The sequence below is a fragment of the Loxodonta africana genome, chromosome 6, assembly GCF_030014295.1.
Source record: "Loxodonta africana isolate mLoxAfr1 chromosome 6, mLoxAfr1.hap2, whole genome shotgun sequence".
NCBI classification, from domain to species: Eukaryota; Metazoa; Chordata; class Mammalia; order Proboscidea; family Elephantidae; genus Loxodonta; species Loxodonta africana.
The window spans coordinates 26,764,201-26,782,717 of NC_087347.1; the positions used below are offsets into that span (position 1 = coordinate 26,764,201).

Sequence of the window (18,517 nt, forward strand, 5' to 3'; positions counted from 1 at the left end):
CCTGGTGGGAGGTTTGTTTCCTTTCCCCTTGAGGAGATCGAGTTTCCAAGGTGGGGAGGGGGAGGAAATAATCCCTCTGGGCACAGGGGGGCCTAGCTTTCCCCCCAGCCCTTCTCAGGACACAGCAGCTCAGTTCTAGGATCCAGAATTCTGTGGCACTGCGGGGGAGTGGCTAGAGTCGGGATGCCTTGACACCAACAGACACCCTAGTTTGCTGTGGGGACAAAGAAGCCCAGGCTGATGTGTTTTCTCAGCTCCAGGAAAATACTCGTCTGTGACCCCATGGCAGCAGACATGGTCAGTTGGAGCACTCACAGCTGCACTGGACAGCTGGTGCTCATGTGCCAACCTGGGTTCTAACATTGAAAGCAAGGGGTGGGGCCTGCTCTGGTTTCCTCTGCAGTGCTACATGCCACCTGCTCTTGCCAGTCATCATGATGAAACCTCCTTTTCTCCAGGGTCAGGACCAGAGCTGCCCTGTCTCCTGGGCAGAGTGAAGGTGGCTAGACCAGGATTGGGGTTTGGCCTGGTCTATTACTCTGGTCTGTGACTCAGCATCCCCCAAGGTGTGATGGGGGGACATGTGAAAGGAGGTGGGGGGTGCTACCAGAGTCTGGTTAGAGGGTTGGGGGGATTCAGTGGTTCTGGCAGGACCCCAGAAACTGCAGGAAGAGAAGCAGACTGGGAATAGAGGGGAGGGGCCAGCGGGGCTAGGGGAAGGTATGGAGGGTCCCAAGCTGCTAGCTGGTATGTGCCCAAAGGTGTGTGTGGCCAGGAGGCCTTGGCTTTCACTGGCCCAGAGAAGGCTGAAATGCCCATCCCAGGACTCAATGCCCCTCCACCCCCAGCCACCCCTTCCCAGAGACCACACATAGGTCCTGCTGCTTGCTGTTTTTATTCTCCTTGTGACAGACAGACAGCTACACAGGCAGCTGAATGGTTGGGGGGATAGGCAGGACAACATGGGCAATAGGGAAGGGAAAACTTCATAAAAGTCAATAAATAAATAAATATGAATGGGAAGAAGGTCAAAGGCCATGAAAGGGGTGGTGGAGACATCCCTGGGCCAGCACGGAGCTCCTGGACACGGGGACAGGAGACACCGCAGGCCTGAGTGGCCACTCCCCTCCAGCCTCTCTCCACCCTCCAGGCTGCCTACCCTCAGCCAGTCCTCTCTCCTCTCCTTCCCCCACCTTGATGCCCTTCCTCATGTCCTGCTCTGTGTGATTCCTGTCCCTGCTTCACTGATACCCACTCCTAGCCCATCGCCCTGACGCCCTGGCTCCCCTCCTCTACAGCCACTCCTGTGTTCTCCCCCCACGCACGGTCCCTCCTACCCCCAGAACCTTCGGAGAGGCTCCCCTTTCTCATTCCTCACCCTCTTTTCCTCTTCACTTCCCTGTACCCCTCTTGTCCCTCTTCCTGTTCCCACCCACACCCACCAGCCTGGCCAAGGGCTCTCCTGCTCCACCAAGGCTGGTGGCAGGCCCAAGCCCCTGGCCTCTGTCCCCCAGGTCCATGAGGTAATAGCCTGGCTGAATGTTGCTGCTGGTGGTGTCCGAAGCCCCGGGCCCATCCGGTGCAGTGTGGGCCCTGGAATGTCCCATAGCATAGCAGGAACTGAGTCAAAGCCTGAGGCTGGGCTGTGGTCCATGCCACTAGGAGCTGCCAGGGTAGGAGCGGAGCAGCACCTTGTGGCGGGTGGCGGCCTCAGCCCTGCGGCGCCGCTGCTCGCCCAGGAACTCCTTGAGCCGGTTGGTGGTGAAGGTGAGCGTCTGGCGGCGCAGCTTCATCAGGTAGGCGTCCTGCAGCCACGGATGAGCCAAGCAGTCCTGCAGGGAGGGCCGGTTCCTGCCCAGCCAAGCCAGGAGCAGTGAGCCAGGAAGGACAGCTCCCGGAGACCCATGTTCCAATCGTGAATTGACCCTGAGTGACCCATGTTCCAATCCTGAATTGACCCTGAGTGCGTGATCTCGGGCTACTCTCAGGCTCAGTTTCCCCATCTCTGAAATGGGGATGGTAATTCTGCCTATCTCATAGGTAGGCAGTGCAACCATCAGTAGTACTAGTAGTAAACCAGTTGCCATCAAGTTGATTCTGACTTATGGAGACCCCGTGTGTGTCAGGGTAGAATTGTACTTCACAGGGTTTTCAATGGTTGCCACCTTTCAGAAGTAGATAGCCATCCTGAGGTACCTCTGAATGGATTCGAACCGCCAACCTTTTGGTTTGGAGGCGAGCGCTTAACAGTTTGCACAACCCAGGGACTCCTAGTAGTAGCAGCGGCACGTCATTAGGGGCAAGGGAGGAGTGGGGGATCTTTGGGCAGGCGGTCTGAGGCCAGGGACAGGAAATGCTGGGGCCTGGCAGGTGTGAGGCCACTCACCAGGGATGCACCGAGAGGACCTTTCGCAGGAAGAGAGAGGCGCTCTGGGAGGTGTTGGGGTATAGCTGGAAGGCATCAAAGCGCCCCCCCACAATTCGAGCCTCTGTTTCCTGGGGGTCTGGCTCATAGAATGGAGAGCGTCCGCTAAGCCTGTTGTGGGAGACAGTTCAGTTGCACACATGGACCAAGGCCAACTCCCAGGCAAGGGGACATGAGTGTGGTGGCTCTGAGGGCCAAGTGCCCCCTGCCCCGGGGTGTGTAGGAAGCAGGAGCCGTGTGTGTGCATGTATGCATATATGTGTGTTGAGGGTGGGAGGAGGCTAGTCGGCAGAGGTGGGTCCTGGAGTCATGGTGCTGAAGAGAGGGCTGGGTAGGGCCCGGGGCACTCACATGATGTAGGTGAGCACGCCCACTCCCCAGATGTCTGTAGCAGAGCCGATCGGTTCTCCCTTCACCATCTCAGGAGCTGACAGGAAACAGAGGCCAATCTGACCCAGCTTCCTGGTGGCAGGGGAGCGGGGAGAGGCAAGGGGAGCCTCTGGGGGCCTGAGGAGCAGGGACAGTGCCCAGGTCACCAGACCATGGGTACCACCAGAACTGTAGGCCCTGGATACCAGTGGGCAGGACAGGAGCGGGGTGGCCCCCAGGGTCTCCCCCAGGGTAGCTGAGGAATGACCCCAGGCACTAAAAGGTGGGGACCCCAGGACTCCAGAGGAGCTGAGAACCAGGGTTACCAGCCCCCTTGGATCAGCTCTGAGGCAAGTGGCTATCACAGAGTGTGGTCAACACCCAGATTTCAAAAGCCTTTGAGTCAGCCTGACGGGTTCTACCCCAGGCCTGCCCTTTCCTAGTCAGCGGACCCTGCCTGGGCAATTAAAAAAAAAATTTTTTTTTTTCTCTTTCTCCAGCTTTGTCAAATTCCAGCTCCACCATTTATAACTCTCTGATGTTGGACAACCTACTTAACCTCACAGCACCTCTGTTGCTTCATCTGTAAAAAAACGAACAAAGCAGTCACCATCGAGTCGATTCTGACTCAGGCTGACCCCATGTGTGCAGAGTAGAACTGTGCTCCACAGGGTTTTCATGGCTGTGACCTTTCAGAAGCAGATCACCAGGCCTTTCTTATAAGGCACCTCAGGGTGGGCTCAAACCTCTAACGTTTCACAGTTAGCAGCCGAGCACACTGAGTGTTTACACCACCCAAGGACTCTTCATCTGTAAAAGGGGAGCAATATTATGCCAATCGCCGGGAATATCGTAAAGACCAATGACAAAAAATTCAGATAAAGGATTTAGCGCATTGCTTAGCATCTAGTAAGTGTTCAATACACGAATGAATGAGACCCCATCCCAGAGTGTATGTGGGTGAAGTGGGGGGACCCCTGGCTACTGTCCCTCTAGCAGCACATCAACCACCCCCCTCCCCGGATGGCAGCCTGGTCGCCTCACCCATGAACTCCAGCGTGCCCGTGCGGTGGCCCAGGGGCCGCAGGGCCTGGGGGTTGTAGGGCTGAGCGCTGCCAAAGTCCACAATCTTGAGGGCGTTGTCAGGGGCCAGCAGTAGGTTGTCTGGCTTGATGTCCAGGTGCAGTACATGGTGGCCATGGAGGTAGTCCAGGCCTTGGAGCAGCTGCACCACATAGGTGGCCACGTCGTCCTCTGAGTACCGGAACCTGGAGGGAGGCAGGTGACATCCCAGCACAGCTGGGGCCCAGCCTGGCCCGGCCCTGCCCACTCCCCAGGAGGGCCCCCGCTACCTGTCGCTGAGCCCACAGAGCAGCTCCCGGTTGCCACAGCTCTCAGCGATGAGCACTAGGTAACGTGGGGTGATGTAGGCCTCGTGCAGGGACATGAGCCGCTCGTGGTGCAGTGTCCGCAGCACCTCATACTCCTGCAGGACCCGCTGCTTGCCCTCGGCTGCATAGGGCACGATCTTGGCCACAAACGTCCGGCCTGTGGCATTCTCCCGGCATGCTCGCACTACGCCAAAGCGGCCCCTATATGGGGGAGGCACCAAGGCTCAGGAGAGAAGGGGACACCTGGGCCAAGAATGGCTCTGAGTGTGGGCTTGAGCTGACTCCTAGGAACCTGGGTTCAAATCCTAGCTCTGCCATGCTCTGGCTTTGTACCTTAGGCAAGTCCCATAGCCTCTCTAACCTCAGTTTTCCCATCTGTGAATGGGTAATGATAATTCAGTGTCTCCCTATCAGAGCTGTTGTGAAGATTAAATGAGATCACAGCTAAAGAGCTCAGTACAGTGCCTGGCACAGAATAAAGAGCTCCATCGTGCTAAGGACTCAGAATTCAGCACCTTCTTCCCCCAGCCCTGGCCAGGGCAGCCTGGCCTTCTCTCCTGTGTTCCCTACACTCCACCCCTCCCTCCCTGTGCCCCCCTCAGCCCTGCTTGCCTGGCCTTCTCTCCTGTGTTCCCTATTTTCTGCCCTTCCTCCCTTGTTCCCCCGCACGCACTGCCCCAGCCCTGCTTGCCTGGCCTTCTCCTCCAGGAAGGTGTAAGGTTTCTGAGGGGGGCCCTGTCGAAGTGTGGTACCCTCCGGCCTGCGAGAGCTGGGGGGACCACTCCCAGGGGAGCTGACCGCCTCCTTGCCTGGGCTGAAGCTCCTCGCAGTCACTTTGGTGAGCTCAGGAGGGGGCTCAGGGGCTGGGGGCTCGGGGGCTGGTGGTGCAGACACAAAGGAAGTCACCATGTACTGGGGAGTAGAGGAAGATGCGGGCTTAGCCCCTTGAGGGGTAGAGGCTGGGGCTGGGGTCCCAGTGTCAGGGACGGAAGACTTGGGCTCACCAGGCAGGACCTGGCCATTGGGTGGGGTGGGCTCTGCTGGCCGTGTAGCCAGCAGGCCCCTGTGCTTTCGTGGGGGGGTTTGGGGTGGTGGACCCACGGTCTTGAGTGAGGACAAGGCCTGGCTGGGGGGTTTGGGGGGAGATAAGGGGCTGAGAGAGGCTGCCTGGGGGCCTGGGGGAGCTGGGGTCGGGGGAGGCGATGGGGCCAGTGAGGTAGGAGAGTCAGAGTCAGGAGGCGGGGCCCTGGCTGGCCCTGAGGTAACAGGGGCATCTTGGAGAGCAGCTGGCGGCAGAGCTGAGGAATCTAAGTGATGAGAAAGAAAATCTTCACCTTGGCACCCAGGGCCAAATCGCAGGACTCCAAGGAGGGATGGCCCCGGGCGCAGGGTCCCCTTCCCTCTGACCTTGAGTGCCCCTGACGAGAACCTTCTCAGAAGGGTTGCTGAAGGGCCCCTGCCCGGCACGGTTGACACAGGCCACGCGGAACCTCACGGTCACACCAATGGGCAGGTGGGTCACGTTGTAGTAACAGTCAGGGATGCCCGAGCCCACGGGGTGCCAGGCCGACTCCCCTGCAGGCAGCATGAGGGAGGGGCTCAGGCCGCCGAAGGGGTGGCCAAGCTCTGGTGCAGTCTGTGAGGAGCCTGGGGAGGGGGCTTCTGCCTTGTGAGGGCACTTGTCTCCCCCGGTCTGCTGTCTCCCTGGGATTCTCCCTCTTCCTCCTGACCTGTCCCCTGCCCTCACCATCCACACGCCGCTCCAGGGTGTACGTGCAGGGTGCCCGGCTGTCTCCCGGCTTCCACAGCACCAGCGCTGTGTCCTGGTAGGTCTGGGGTACCTCGGGAGGCGTGAGCTTCCCTGGGATACCTGACACAAGGAGAAGAGTCCCAGTGAGCCCTATGCCCCCGCTTAGAGCCCAGCATCCCACACCCCATTACAACCCCCCCATCCCTGCTCACGGGCCACAGCCACAGTACAGGAGCTGGTGATGCTGCCCAGGGCATTGGTGGCTGAGCACTCATAGAGCCCTGAGTGCCTCTTGCCCACCCGGGGGATGCTCAGCAGCTGCCGTCCATCTTTGCAGGACACGATGACCACCGAGGGCTCAGACTGCAGGGACTGCTTGTCTGGGGGCAGGAGGAGCAGGAAGGGCTGCTGAATGAAGCGGCAAGGGGGTCCTCATCCAGGCCCCACCCCTAGAATAGCCCCTGAGCCTCGCCCCCCCCCCCGCCCCAAAGCATAGCCTGTCCTAACCCAAGGGCCTGGGAGCACGTGTCCAGCCCTCTCTGTATGGGAGCAATGGTCTTGGGCACCTACAGCATCTTTACCTTTCATCCAGGAGATGTGGGGTGCAGGGCAGGCCGCCGGCAGGCAGAGCAGAGTGGCTGCCTCTCCCTCCAGCAGCACCTGGTCCTTGAGTTTGATGTGGAAGACTGGGGGGAAGTCTGGAGGGAGAGCAGCGGTGGCGTGAGTGTGTGGAGACCCTGGCCCACTCACCAGTCAGCGAGGGAGGAGGAGCGTGAGGGCTGGCACGGCCCACAGGGAGCGGAGTGAATGGCTGTCTCTTTCCCGTGGGATGTGGGAAGTGGAAGCCCACGCCACGTCTTTAAGTATCTTCCTTGGAGACAGCATGAGTTTCCCAAGACTCACTGTGTGTGGAACTATCTTTTCCTTCCACTGACTACTGAAGCCACTCGGTACCTACCTCGTTTGTAAATTGCTCAGAGCAGGGAATGCTAAGTACAAGCTCTATAAACATTTGTTAAGAAAAACAAAACAAACAGGTATTGAAAAGCTATAATGGTTAAGATCCTGCAATGCCCCAGTGGTGTCACTAGGGGGGTGCAGCAGGTGCAGACTGTACCTGGTGACACTGTTGGAGGGGGTGACACCAAAATGACTGTCCATAAAAATATCCATGGAGTTAGTTATAACAACAAAAACATTTTTCATGAGCCCGGCTTACGTGTGTCCGTATACTTACAAGGCTAAAACTTCATTCTAATTTACTTTTTGAACCTTCTAATATACTCGACGGCACTGGGTTTAATATACTCTGGTGGTACAGTGGTTAAGAGCTCGGCTGCTAACCAAAAGGTTGGAGCTTGAATCCACCAGCCACTTCTTTGGAAACCCCATGGAGCAGTTCTACTCTGTCCTTACAGGGTTGCTAAGAGTCGGGATGCACTCGAAGGCAATGGGTTTGATGCACTTTGGTCGGAGCTGTCATTATTACCCTATTACAACGATGCCTTCAGCCACGTGGTTTCATCTGTATGTGCTCCAAGCAGGGCTATTGTTTTTGTTGCTGCCGGTTTTTAGAGACGCTGATTTTGTCAAATTTTCTGGTGTTTTAGCTACAATATGGTGGTAATTAGTACTTGTAAACCTGTATCAATACCTTTTTTTGAGACTGAAGTAGTAATTAAAGGAAAAGAAAAAGTGATATACAGGGATTACAGTTTACGAGTAACATTAGTACAAAAAACATTACTAAGGATTCTGTCTGGTCTGGTATGAGAGGAGACCCATGGGGGGGTGTGACAGCATGAACTACCTCACTGGGTGACACCAACCCTAGTGATGCCACTGCAATGCCCACTCCCTTTGGGGCACTGTGGGGGCAAGAGAGAGAAGCAGGAGGAGCAAGTGGTCTGAGCTGAGCTGAGATTCCACATAGACCACAGGAGATATCCAGTCTCAGAAGATCCAAAGTCAAGGGGCAGATCCCGGAAGGGCGTCAGCTTCCCCTCCCCCTCCTTCTCCTGGGGTCCACCGAGAGCTTCCTAGGTCTCCTCCACACTTCTTCCGGTCAACTAATGGGTGAGAGCTTTTTTGAAGAGACAAGAGACAATATCTGCATGACCCTGGATGAGTCATTTACGTTCTTAAAAGCACCATTTCTTGTCTGAAAATTAAGAGTGTTTTGAGAATTAAGGACACCCTGGTTGCAAGGTGGTTAAGAGCTACAGCTGCTAACCAAAATGTCGGCAGTTCAAATCCACCAGCTGCTCCTTGGAAACCCTATGGGGCAGTTCTACTTTGTCCTATAGGGTTGCTATGAGTTGGAATCGATTTGATGGCAATGAGTTTGGTTTGTTCGAATTAAAAGAGGCATGTAAAGTGCTTCGCATGTGTCTAGCATACAGTAAATACTAACAAATGTTAGACTTTATTGTTGTTGGAGCCTTGGTGGTGCAAAAGGTCGGCGGTTTGAATCCACCAGCTCCTCCTTGGAAACCCTATGGGGCAGTTCTCCTCTGTCCTACAGGGTCGCTATGAGTCGGAATGGATGCAATGGCAACATGTTTGGTGCTTTTGGTGACTGTTGCAAGAAGTCCTGGTGGTGCAATGGTTAAGCGCTTGGCTGCTAACCGAAAGTTTGGTGATTAGAACCACCCAGCAGTTCTGAAGAAAGACATAGATAGCAATCTGCTTCCCATAAGATTACAGCCTGGAAAACCCTATGGGGGCAATTATACTCTGTCACATAGGGTCACAATGAGTCGAAACGGACTCGACGGCACCTAACAACAACATCGTGGTTATTATTATCTCAGTAATATGCCCGGAGAGGAGCCAGATGTACAACCCTGAGAAAGGCTGTTTCAGCAGAGTGGAGAAGCCACCTTCCCAGCTGGCCAGTGGGCACCTGTGAGGGGCCGAGGAGGGGGCCAGGGTCTTTGCTTCAGTGCAGCTAGCCTGTGGCTCCTGAAGGCCTTGAGGATTTAAGTTCATGCCCCCTGGCAACATCCCTCTAGAAAAATCCCGGTCTTGTCCTGGCCACACAGAGGGAGAGAAGGATTTTTTCACCTGAGCTGAGAGAGCTGAGGAGGGGTGGGAACCCCTGAGAGCTCAACAGCTGCCTGCTGAAGAACCAGGAGGGCTGAGGGTGCAGACAAGCTTGGCAGGAGAGAACCGGGCAGCAGGAGTGGATGAACAGGACAGCAGCGCTCCTCCCACTGTACCCCAGTGTTCCCCAAGGAGGAGTCCCACACTGAGGCGCCAACAACATAAAGTGAACACAGTTTCCTCAATGGCAGCCTCCAGACCAAATGAAGGTACTGGGCGGGGGTTAAGAGAGGGAGGCGAGGCAAGAGGGTGAAAGGTGATGCCCAGCTCTGCCAGCTCCACCCCCATCCTCCCAGGGGCCAGACCTGCAGGGAGGAGGCAGAGGATGAGGTAAGGGGACACAGCCTCGGCAGGAAATCAGCTGTACCAGCAAAATGCACAGCCGGGAGGGAGGCCCCAGGTGGGCAGGGATCAGCTGTCCGCAGGCCTCCATCCTGGCTTCTCTCTCTTTTTCCTCCTTCTTCTCACACCCCCTCCCCCTCCAACTGGCCTTCCCTTCCTCCTCTTCACTCACCATAGACCCCACTGGCCTCTAGTGAGCTGCCCCAGCTCCCCTGGCCTTGGCTGGACACAGTCCCCTCAGGCCCAGCGGAGATGAGGCCAGAACCATTCTGAGGATTTTCCCAGGAACTGGGGAAGAACAGAACTGGTGACTTATAAAGATCCTCTACACCCTGGCCTGGGGCCTGATTCTTTCCTGCATGGGGGTGGAAAACCTGGCCCTTTGCCTGCAGGCCTCGAGTAAAGCCACCTTTTCAGGTGGGGATGGGGTGACCCGGGTGGAGAATCTCTCCCTCCCTGCAGCCTCAGGATGCTTGGGCAGCGCAACAGACCAAGGCAGACCCCAAGACCCTCAGCTCCCAGTGGAAAGCCCTGAAGGCTGCCCTCTGTGGGGAGGAGAGGAGCAGGGAGGGGCAGATGGGTGTTTGGGCTATAGAGAAACGGAGAACTGGACACAGCCCAGATGTGGGCCTGTAGGCTAGGGGAGAAAGCGCAAGCCTTTGGGTGCACCCTCAAGCATACATGGATTTCAGGGGAGGCTCTGGGGGTCGGGGAAGCCAGCCAAAGAAAGGTCTAAGTACAGTGTGTGGGAGCCACTTCTGGGGCCTGCTGCAGAGAGTCACACAGTCCACCTCTCAGGCTGCTCAGTCCTCTTACTAGCTCTATGACTTGGACAACTACTTAGCCTCTCTAAGCCTCTGTCTCCTCATCTGTAAAATGGGGATGATGATAATAGTCCTAAACAATGTAGGAGGATTGAATGAGACAGAGCTTATAAAGTGCTTAATACAGCAGTTGGCATTATCAAATAAACGGTAGCTGCAGTTATTGCGTTTTGGATTCCAGACCCCTTCCACCACAGCCTAGGCTCTGCAAGGTGGCCCATCTCCCCCGCCCCGCTTTGCCTTTACGGGTCAGAGGCTTCTCACCTCCCTGAGAGTGTGTATGTTGAGCGCGTGAGGCAGGGAGCGGGTGGGGTGGGGAGGGAGCACTCACCCTGCCTGGCCCCTATTACCTGACTCACTGCGCAAATACTGCTGACCCAAGTCCTCCCGGACACCGGCAGAGAGGTTTGGCTGGGATTGCCCCTTGTCCTTGCGCAGCCGAGAGAGGCCCCAGCGCAGGCGGCTCCGTCTTTCTCCTGGAGCTGTGAAGACCCGGGCCCAAAAGCACGAGTCCCGTCAGTACCAGGAAGCCCTCTGCCCCCTACGGTCCTCAACACAGAGAAGGCGGACAGTGGAAAAGAAGCTCCAGGCCCACCCCACCCCCCTCTATCCCAGCCTCCCACCCCTCCACTTCCGCCATTCCATCCTCAAGTCCCCCTAGCACCACGCCAGTCTCTTTTTGGTGCATATCCCCAGCCTTCTCCTCCCAGAGCCTCTTTCCAGCGCACCCTACCCTCTTCCCCATTCTGCACTCGTCAGCCCAGCCCTGCACCCTAGTCCCTTCACACTCTTCTTCCATCCTTCCTCACCCGAGGAGCCTGATGTGGCGCTGGCCTCGGAGCCCAGGGACTCTGCTGACGGCGTGGTGGCGCCGGCCTGGGCTGCCAGCTGGTTGTGCGGGAGGCCGAGGCGCCGCAGACTCTCGCCCTCGGACGTGGCCCTGCGCAGACGCCCGAATAGCGGCGTGCTGCGGCCCGACGCGCCGCCGGAGTCCTCGCTGCTGCCGCTGCGCTGCAACCGGCTCGACAGCCGCTCCAGCGTGGAGCTGAGCCGCCTGCGCACCACCAGTACCGGGGAGCCCCGCGCCGAGCTGCCGCCCTCCGAGCTCTCCCCGTCCCCGCCGCGGCTCTCCCAGGCCGGGTGGCGCTGCGCGGGCGGGGTCCGCCGCAGCCGCTGGGACAACGACAGCGAGAGGCGGCGGACTAGGCCGGGCTCCCCGGCAGCCCTGAGGTCCTGCACTGACCGCGAGCGCTCCGGCCGTCGCACCAGCTCCAACGGGGTTCCCGCAGGGCTGGGCCTGTACATGCCGTCGTCCTCCTCTGCCCCGCGGAATGGACCGCGCTCCTCCGAGCGCGAGCGACTCAGTAGCCGCAGCCCCCGCGACAGGGGCGACTCGCGGCTGCGCTTGAACTTGGCCTCGAACACAGCCTCTGACTCCAGGTTCTCGATGCTGCTGCCGAGGCAGCTGCCGGCCCTGCGGGGCACCGTGGGCACCCGGGCTTTCTCGGCCACCCCTGGGGGTGCCCCAGGTGATGGTACGCGCTTCTCGGGGGTTACGGGGGATGGGGAGGCCACTCTGGCGAACACGGCCGCGTGGGGTCTGGGCTCCTGAGAGGAACCTTGGGCATGGCCCGGCACCTGGAGCGACTGTATGATCTGGGCGTAGGGCGTGAGCGGCAGCGCCAGGCTTGGCAGGGCCGCCGGGGGCTGCGCAGGCCTAGGCGCCCGGACTGGTTCCGGCGCCGGCTCGGGGCCCCTCTCTTGGGCCTGCTGGGGCGCCAAAGGCTGCGGGGAGTCACTGGGTGTTGCGGTGGGGGGTTCTGCAGACTTTGGGACACTGGGCTTCGGGGCGCTGTGCCGCGCGGGGCTAGGCGGCTGGGCCTCGCTAAGGGCGGACAGGGAGGGGGACTCCTGCAGCTTACGGGCCCCGATGCGGGCCACGGGGATCTCGAGGGGCGCCCCAGCGCGGCGATGCCGGCCTCGGGGCTCCGCCTCCCCCTGCGAGAAGCTGCTGCTCTTCTGCAGGCCTCGCGCCTCGGGCGGGGGCTGGTGGAGGGGCGCCGCCTCGCTGGAGGCCGCCCGCGCCAGCCGGGGGTCTCGGGTGCGGCCGCCCAGGCTCTCCAACAGGGGGCCCCTGAGGCCACTGACCTTGCCGTCCTCAGGGCCTCCCCGCAGCAGCCGCTGGTGCAGGGCCTGCAGCCTCTGGGCATACTCGCCCTCCCCCAGGCCGCCCCGGGCCAGGCGCGTGGCCCCCGGGCTGGGGCTCCGGCGCTGCGGCAGCTCTACAGACGCCGCCTTGTGCAGGCCCCGGCCCGGTTCCCGCGGCCTGGCCTGGGGCAGGGCGCTCTCAGCCGAGCTGCCCCTCCGGAGCTCACCCCGTCGGGGGCTGGGCCCATCGGCGGGCTCCTGGCCTGGGGAGGGGAGGACCTGGGGGCTGGGGGTCTCCTGCTCCTCAGCGGGTATCTTCCCCTGCTCCTGCCAGTCCATGGGGGTGGCAGCCCCCGCCTCTGGGGTCCCCAGGGCCTCATCCTCAGTGGGAATGTCAGTGAGGGACACCCGGGAGCCTGAGAACTCCGGCTGCAGCGGGCGAGGTACTGAGGGCAGCTCCTCCAGCTCTTCTTCTTCTGAGTCCGAGGAGGATGACAGGCCCCCATTCGGGGGTGGGCGTCTGGGCACAGCCACCCACACCCGCTCTGGGGGGGCCCGTAGCAGCTCAGGGATGGGGCGCAACACCAGGTGGCACTTGTAGCTGATCTGGGAGCGCTGGAGACAGGGCAGTCGAGTCAGGCCTGGGGGATCCCTGGAGCAGGATTGACCCACCCAGGTCCACTCAGGCTCAGACCTAACCCCAGAGGGGAAGCTGGGAATGGGGGGTGGGCGGGGAAGCGGAGAGCTAGATGAGCAGAAGGTGAGGGCACAGGAAGGCAGGGTTAGAGAGAGGCCTAGAGAATGAGAAAGTGCAAGGGGCAGAGGCAGGGCCTGAGCCAAACTCACCTGCCACCTGCGCCGGGAGAGGAACAGCTTCAGGTGATCAGTGCTCACCTCTGCACCCTTTGCCTGTGTCTGCAAACCCGGGAAAGAGGGCATGAGGAAAAGCCCTCAGTCACCCTAACCCCTCAAGGTTTGACAATGGAGAGACGGAGTCCATGGGAGGGGCAGTGGGTGGAGCGCCATGAAGCCTGGGATCCTGGGGGTCCCCTTCCCCTTGGTCTGTCACAACAACTCCCATAGTCAAGGAACCCACTGGTGGCAAAATCCCCTGAACCTGAGTGCAGAAGCAGAAAACCAGTGGCTCCCAGGGGCCAGCTTCTGGCCCCCACAGGGAGCTTGCACCAGGGCTCCAGGCCCTGTCCCAGAATACTGGGTGCCCTAGAAGGCCTGTGCCCTGGGCTTTGGGTGCCAGCAAACCTCTTAGGCCTCTGGCCTGGGTCCCAGCTCCCCAGCTCACAGCCTGTCTCCTAGGACCAGAGGCCCAGCCACGAGGAGCCTTGGCTTTGGCAGTCCAGACCAGGACAGATGCCTCCCTCAGCCACCACCCAGGCTTTTCCTTTCGGACTGAGAGGAGGCTCTTACTCCAAGGACTGATGCCAGAATGACTTTGCCCTTCAGTCAACTGAGCACAAGGCTCAGTGGAAAGTTCATTCAGTCCCTCTTTGGACTCAATTTACTGAACTCCCGGTGTCCTGGCTCCGGGTCCCACAATGCTGGAGTTTGCAGAGGAGCAATGAGAACCTTGCCCACCAGGAGGCGCTCATAACCAACCCACCAACCACTGTGCATGGGACCAGTGCAGGACAGAGGTGGGCACACAAGACTCAGGAGAGTCAGGGGAACCTAATGAGGGCCCCCAGGATGAGGTCTGGGGCAAGATCCTAGTCTAGACTCTGCAATTTGTAGTTTACGATACCCAGCTCAACCAATGATTTGAACCTCAGCTTCCTTACCAACAAAATGGGAATAATACGTTCCTTTGCAGAGCTGTTGGGAGACTAATACATCGGTGTGTATAAAATGCCTGTCATGGTCTCTGCATATTGTAGGCACTAAATAAATGGAGCTGTTAATAATAGTCTCTCTCCCTCCACTCCTTGTACCACCCACTTTATGGGATGGACTCACTTTGAACCAAGGATGTTCTAGGGTCTCCTCTGCAGTAGGCCTCCTGTAAAGGGATGAGGATTAAGAAGGAGCCAGAAGAGTTTTATCATGCATTCATTCATTCATGCAGTCTGTCAGTCCATAAATGTTTGCAAAAATATGGCCTCTAAGGAGTGGGAGAGTGGATGTCTAAGGGGTAGAGGGAGGGGGATGCTGCAGTGGGGTGCTCCTCAGGGCCTCTACTCACAGCTGGTCCCGCACCAGCACTTTGATGAGGAAGCCCCGGGCCTCCCTGCTTAGGCTCAGGAATGTTGTCTCCTCAAAGGCCACGTTGTAGTTTCGGATGTTCATCAATGTTGTCCGATCATTTTCCCCAACAAATGGGGAGATTCCCGTCAGACTGCAGGGGAGAGGGCTGTTGTGAGAGCTGGGCAGGGGCTTGGGCTGAGGCAGAGGTAAAGTGGGGTGCCAATGTGTGGACAGAGTTGGGGACAGGTGGAGATCCTGGGTAGAGGGGAGGCTGAGCAAGAAGCCAAAGCTTTCAGACCCTTGCCTGTCCTGTCCCCACCCCCGACCGTGGGTGGGCTGGGAGGCAGCACTACCCTTAGCCCTGGGCAACCAGCCGTGCATGGCCTCTCCATGAGGCAAGGAGTCTGCAGGCCAAGGGGTTTTGCCCACCCTGAGCCCAAGGACCCCTGTGCTTCTAGACCATGTTCTGGACACTCAGGGCCTTGTAATTTCCTGCCCAGATGGCACTGAGCCTGCACAGGCCTCTTTCCATCCATCCTCCCAAGTGTACACCAGTGTGCCCACCCGTAGGCCTGAGGGGTGGCTGTTCATGGGGCTGACAGAGCTTGGACATGCAGACTGGGGTGTCCACACTCATGCACTGAGGAAGAAGCAGAGGTAGGGGTGGAAGAGAAGGGGGTGGTTGCAGGCCACAATGGCACTCTTGCCCCAGGCCCTGCAAATGTTAGGGGCGAGCTTGTGAGGAGGCTGCTATAGGACTGGGGCCCTGAGTGCAGAGGGTCCTTACCAGAGGAAGGCCACGACGCCCACAGGCCTGTGGGAAAAGAGAACAGGTGAGTAAGAGAAGAGCCCACCTCCCGATAGAGGTGAGCCGTTGTTTGCTGCCGCTAGCCTGAAGGAGACGTGGCCTCCCTGTGAGCAGTGAGTGGACAAGGAGCCCAGGGATGCCTCCTTCATTGAGGACCCTGGATTCAGAGGTCCAGACATGCCTTGAAGAGTCAAGGGCCACAGCAGGGCCAGCCCAGGAAGCCCGGAGGAGTCTCGGGGCCCCTGGGGCCATGCCTTTCTCACTGCCGGAGATGTGGCAGCTGCAGAAAGGGAGGCCAGCCCCCCAAGGCCCAGCACCCAGGGGAGACAAAGAGCCAGGGACTGACAGGGCTGAGGCACTGGCTGGTCAGGGGGTCATATGGGCAGGAGACCCCGAGGGCAATGCCATCACTGGCTATCTGAGGAGAAGAACCTGGGCTCAGTAAAGCTCTTCTCTGGCAGCAAGCAAGTCCCCAGCATAGTGCTGAGGGCAGCTGCCTTGGCCCGCCCCAGTGGCCAGCATGCCAGTGTTACCAGATGTCAGTGACTCCGGACACGGGGGTCTGGTTGACAATCTCAGGGGCCACAAACTCAGGTGTGCCGTATTGGCAGTACTGGGGCTCTCCCGGAGTCAGCTCCTGAGCATTCCCAAAGTCACAGATGCGCACCTGCTCTTCACCCTCGGCACCGTCCCAGACCAGCAGGTTCTCGGGCTACAGGACATAAGGCAGTGAATGGGACCTAAGTGAAGAGGATGCCCAGTGGCCTGGCTCCCACAGGGGGCTGTCCGATCCCTGTTCCCACCTGCACCTCACCTTGACATCCAGGTGCAGCACATGGCTCTGGTGCAGGTAGCATATTCCCTCTAGCACCTGCCGCATGAAGGTCCGGATCTGTGAAAACAGGCAGTTCAGAGTCCATGGGGATAGTGGGGTGCTATGTTTGATCACCCTCAGAGATGTGACAAGAGGCCGGGCCACGCCTCTGGAGTGACCCTCAGATGGCTGGTGGCAGGGGTTGAAACATAGGTTTGGGGTTGCTGAGATCCAGGGGCACCAGGTACAGCTGCACAGGTTGGACACAGCATAATTCTATAGCAGGACCACTTGCATTGTAATGAATAGACCTGTGCAGTATATAACCTATGCAGCCTTACACGGCAGGAGTACAGAGAGGCTGAAAGGGCATGAATACGCTCCTTCTGGGAGAAATGTTTGGGCAATATCTACTTGAAGAAGACTGGGAAACAACAGAGTTAGAGGCTGCGGTGAGTCTGCTGAGGTTTACAGAGGGCAATGCAAGCCCCAGATAGATAGGGTTCTGGTCTGATCAGGAGCGGGGGACTCTGTTGCCTGCCTAACAGTGCTCTCCACCCCCACCCCTGGCCTCCTCGTGGGCACAGACGGCCTTCCCAGGACCCACCCATTGGTGCTGAGAACTCAGGTGGGTGAAGGCTGGTGCCAGCCTGGTCCCTGCCTCCTACCGCCCTCACCTCAGACTCACACACCACGGGTTTCCTGGCCATTCGCTCCAGCAGCTCCTCTGTGCAGCTATGTCACAGATCAAGGAGAACACTGACCAGTGCTGACTGCCTGACCTGCCCCTGGGAGTGCCCTCCACCCCCTGTTCTCAGTGTCCTGGCTCAGGACAGGGCTTGCCTTCCCTTCCAGCACATCTGATACCAGCCACAGACTATCTTTACCCTCCCCTGTTATCTGGGTACAGAGATGGGACAACCTGGCTCAAACACACTGAGGGATCTTGGGTAAACCACTTAACCTTTCTGAGCCTAGGTTCCCTCAGGTATAAAACTGGGATACCATCTCCTCTCCTGCCCACCTTGCAAAGTATTTTATAGGGATCAAATTAGAGCAGACTTTTGTTGACTGTGTACAGAACTTCTTGACTCTATTTGAAAATGGCTCAGAAGGTCAATGAAATGCAGTCATTTTGCTGAGGCTTGGTTTGAGCAGTGCAGACTGGGAGGCTGGTGTGCAGGACATGGTCACCCTGGCGGTGGGTGTGACAAGCTCACCGCCAGCAGCCTTACTTCAAGTGCCTTTGTTTTACAGTAGTTCTTATGAAAGAATAAAAGCTGTTCTTTTTATGAGAAGAGCCTCCCAAATAAAGTATTGACGCTCATATACTCTCTCTGTATATTTGTTGCCATTGAGTCGATTCCAACTCATAGCGACCCTATAGGACAGAGCAGAACTGGCCCATGCGGTTTCCAAGGAACGCCTGGTAGATTTGACCTGCTGACCTTTTTGTTAGCAGCTGTAGTTCTTAACCAATACACCACCAGGGTTTCCACTGATGCTTGTAGGGTCACTTAAATGTTCAGATACACTGTACTGTATTTTGTGATGGAAATCATATGCCATCTGTTAACTGCAACCTCAGGCAAATTACTAAGCCTTTTCATACCTCAGTTTCATCATCTGTAAAGTGGGGATAAGAATATTCCACGAGGTATGTGTATACGGGAATCCCTGGGTGGTGCAAAGGCTACGCGTTCAACTGCTAACCAAAAGGTTGGAGGTTAGAACCCAGCCCGAGGCACCTCGAAAGAAAGTCCCGGTAATCTGCTTCCTAAAGGTCACAGCCTTAAAAAGTCTACAGAGTTCTACTCTACACACATGGGGTTGCCATGAGTCAGAATCAACTGGATGGCCAAAGGTTTTGGGTTTTAGGGGGACATGAGGATTAAATGGGTTAATATCTGTAAAACTCTCAGAACACTGCCAGACACGTAGTAAGTGCTAAGCAAATTTAAGCTAAAAAAAAAAAAAAGACTAAAAGATGCTGGTCTTCACGTAGTCTCCAGACTTATCCCTCACAATTGTCAATGGGACAACTTTACAAACTGGAAAATATGTTGCCAACAAGGCATGTGTCCCCCCACCCCAGTCATCATCCATCCCAGGATACAGCTCGGTGACAATGACCAGTCCTCGGCGCCTCTCGAAGGCCTCATGGAAGTAGATGATACAGTCATGCTGTAGCCGGGCCAGCAGCCGGGCCTCCCGCCGTGCTGATGCCTTTGGCTTGGCCTGGCTGGGGATGAACTTGGCTGCAAACTCCAGGCCAGAGCTACGCTCCACCACGCGGCGCAGGTAGGAGAAAGCACCCCTGGGCGACACAGGTAGGGGAACAG

At 57.9% G+C, this 18,517-nt stretch overlaps 1 protein-coding gene across 1 annotated transcript in view; it reads right to left on the bottom strand.

The window, feature by feature from the left end:
* Positions 1-2,220: 2,220 nt before the first annotated feature.
* Positions 2,221-18,517, bottom strand: part of SPEG (striated muscle enriched protein kinase) — a 48,619-nt gene continuing 32,322 nt past the window's right edge. Inside the window, exons 21-39 of the mRNA XM_064286654.1 lie at positions 18,292-18,492; positions 16,853-16,910; positions 16,176-16,253; positions 15,895-16,073; positions 15,341-15,367; positions 14,552-14,704; positions 14,326-14,368; positions 13,201-13,269; positions 11,016-12,969; positions 10,557-10,688; positions 6,517-6,633; positions 6,148-6,315; positions 5,933-6,055; positions 5,593-5,760; positions 4,877-5,492; positions 4,147-4,386; positions 3,839-4,062; positions 2,777-2,852; positions 2,221-2,536 (exon numbers count right to left, since the gene is read on the bottom strand). Coding sequence (XP_064142724.1) covers positions 2,383-2,536; positions 2,777-2,852; positions 3,839-4,062; positions 4,147-4,386; positions 4,877-5,492; positions 5,593-5,760; positions 5,933-6,055; positions 6,148-6,315; positions 6,517-6,633; positions 10,557-10,688; positions 11,016-12,969; positions 13,201-13,269; positions 14,326-14,368; positions 14,552-14,704; positions 15,341-15,367; positions 15,895-16,073; positions 16,176-16,253; positions 16,853-16,910; positions 18,292-18,492 — 4,780 coding nt within the window. The 3' untranslated portion in view covers positions 2,221-2,382. The remainder of the gene's footprint in view (positions 2,537-2,776; positions 2,853-3,838; positions 4,063-4,146; positions 4,387-4,876; positions 5,493-5,592; positions 5,761-5,932; positions 6,056-6,147; positions 6,316-6,516; positions 6,634-10,556; positions 10,689-11,015; positions 12,970-13,200; positions 13,270-14,325; positions 14,369-14,551; positions 14,705-15,340; positions 15,368-15,894; positions 16,074-16,175; positions 16,254-16,852; positions 16,911-18,291; positions 18,493-18,517) is intronic.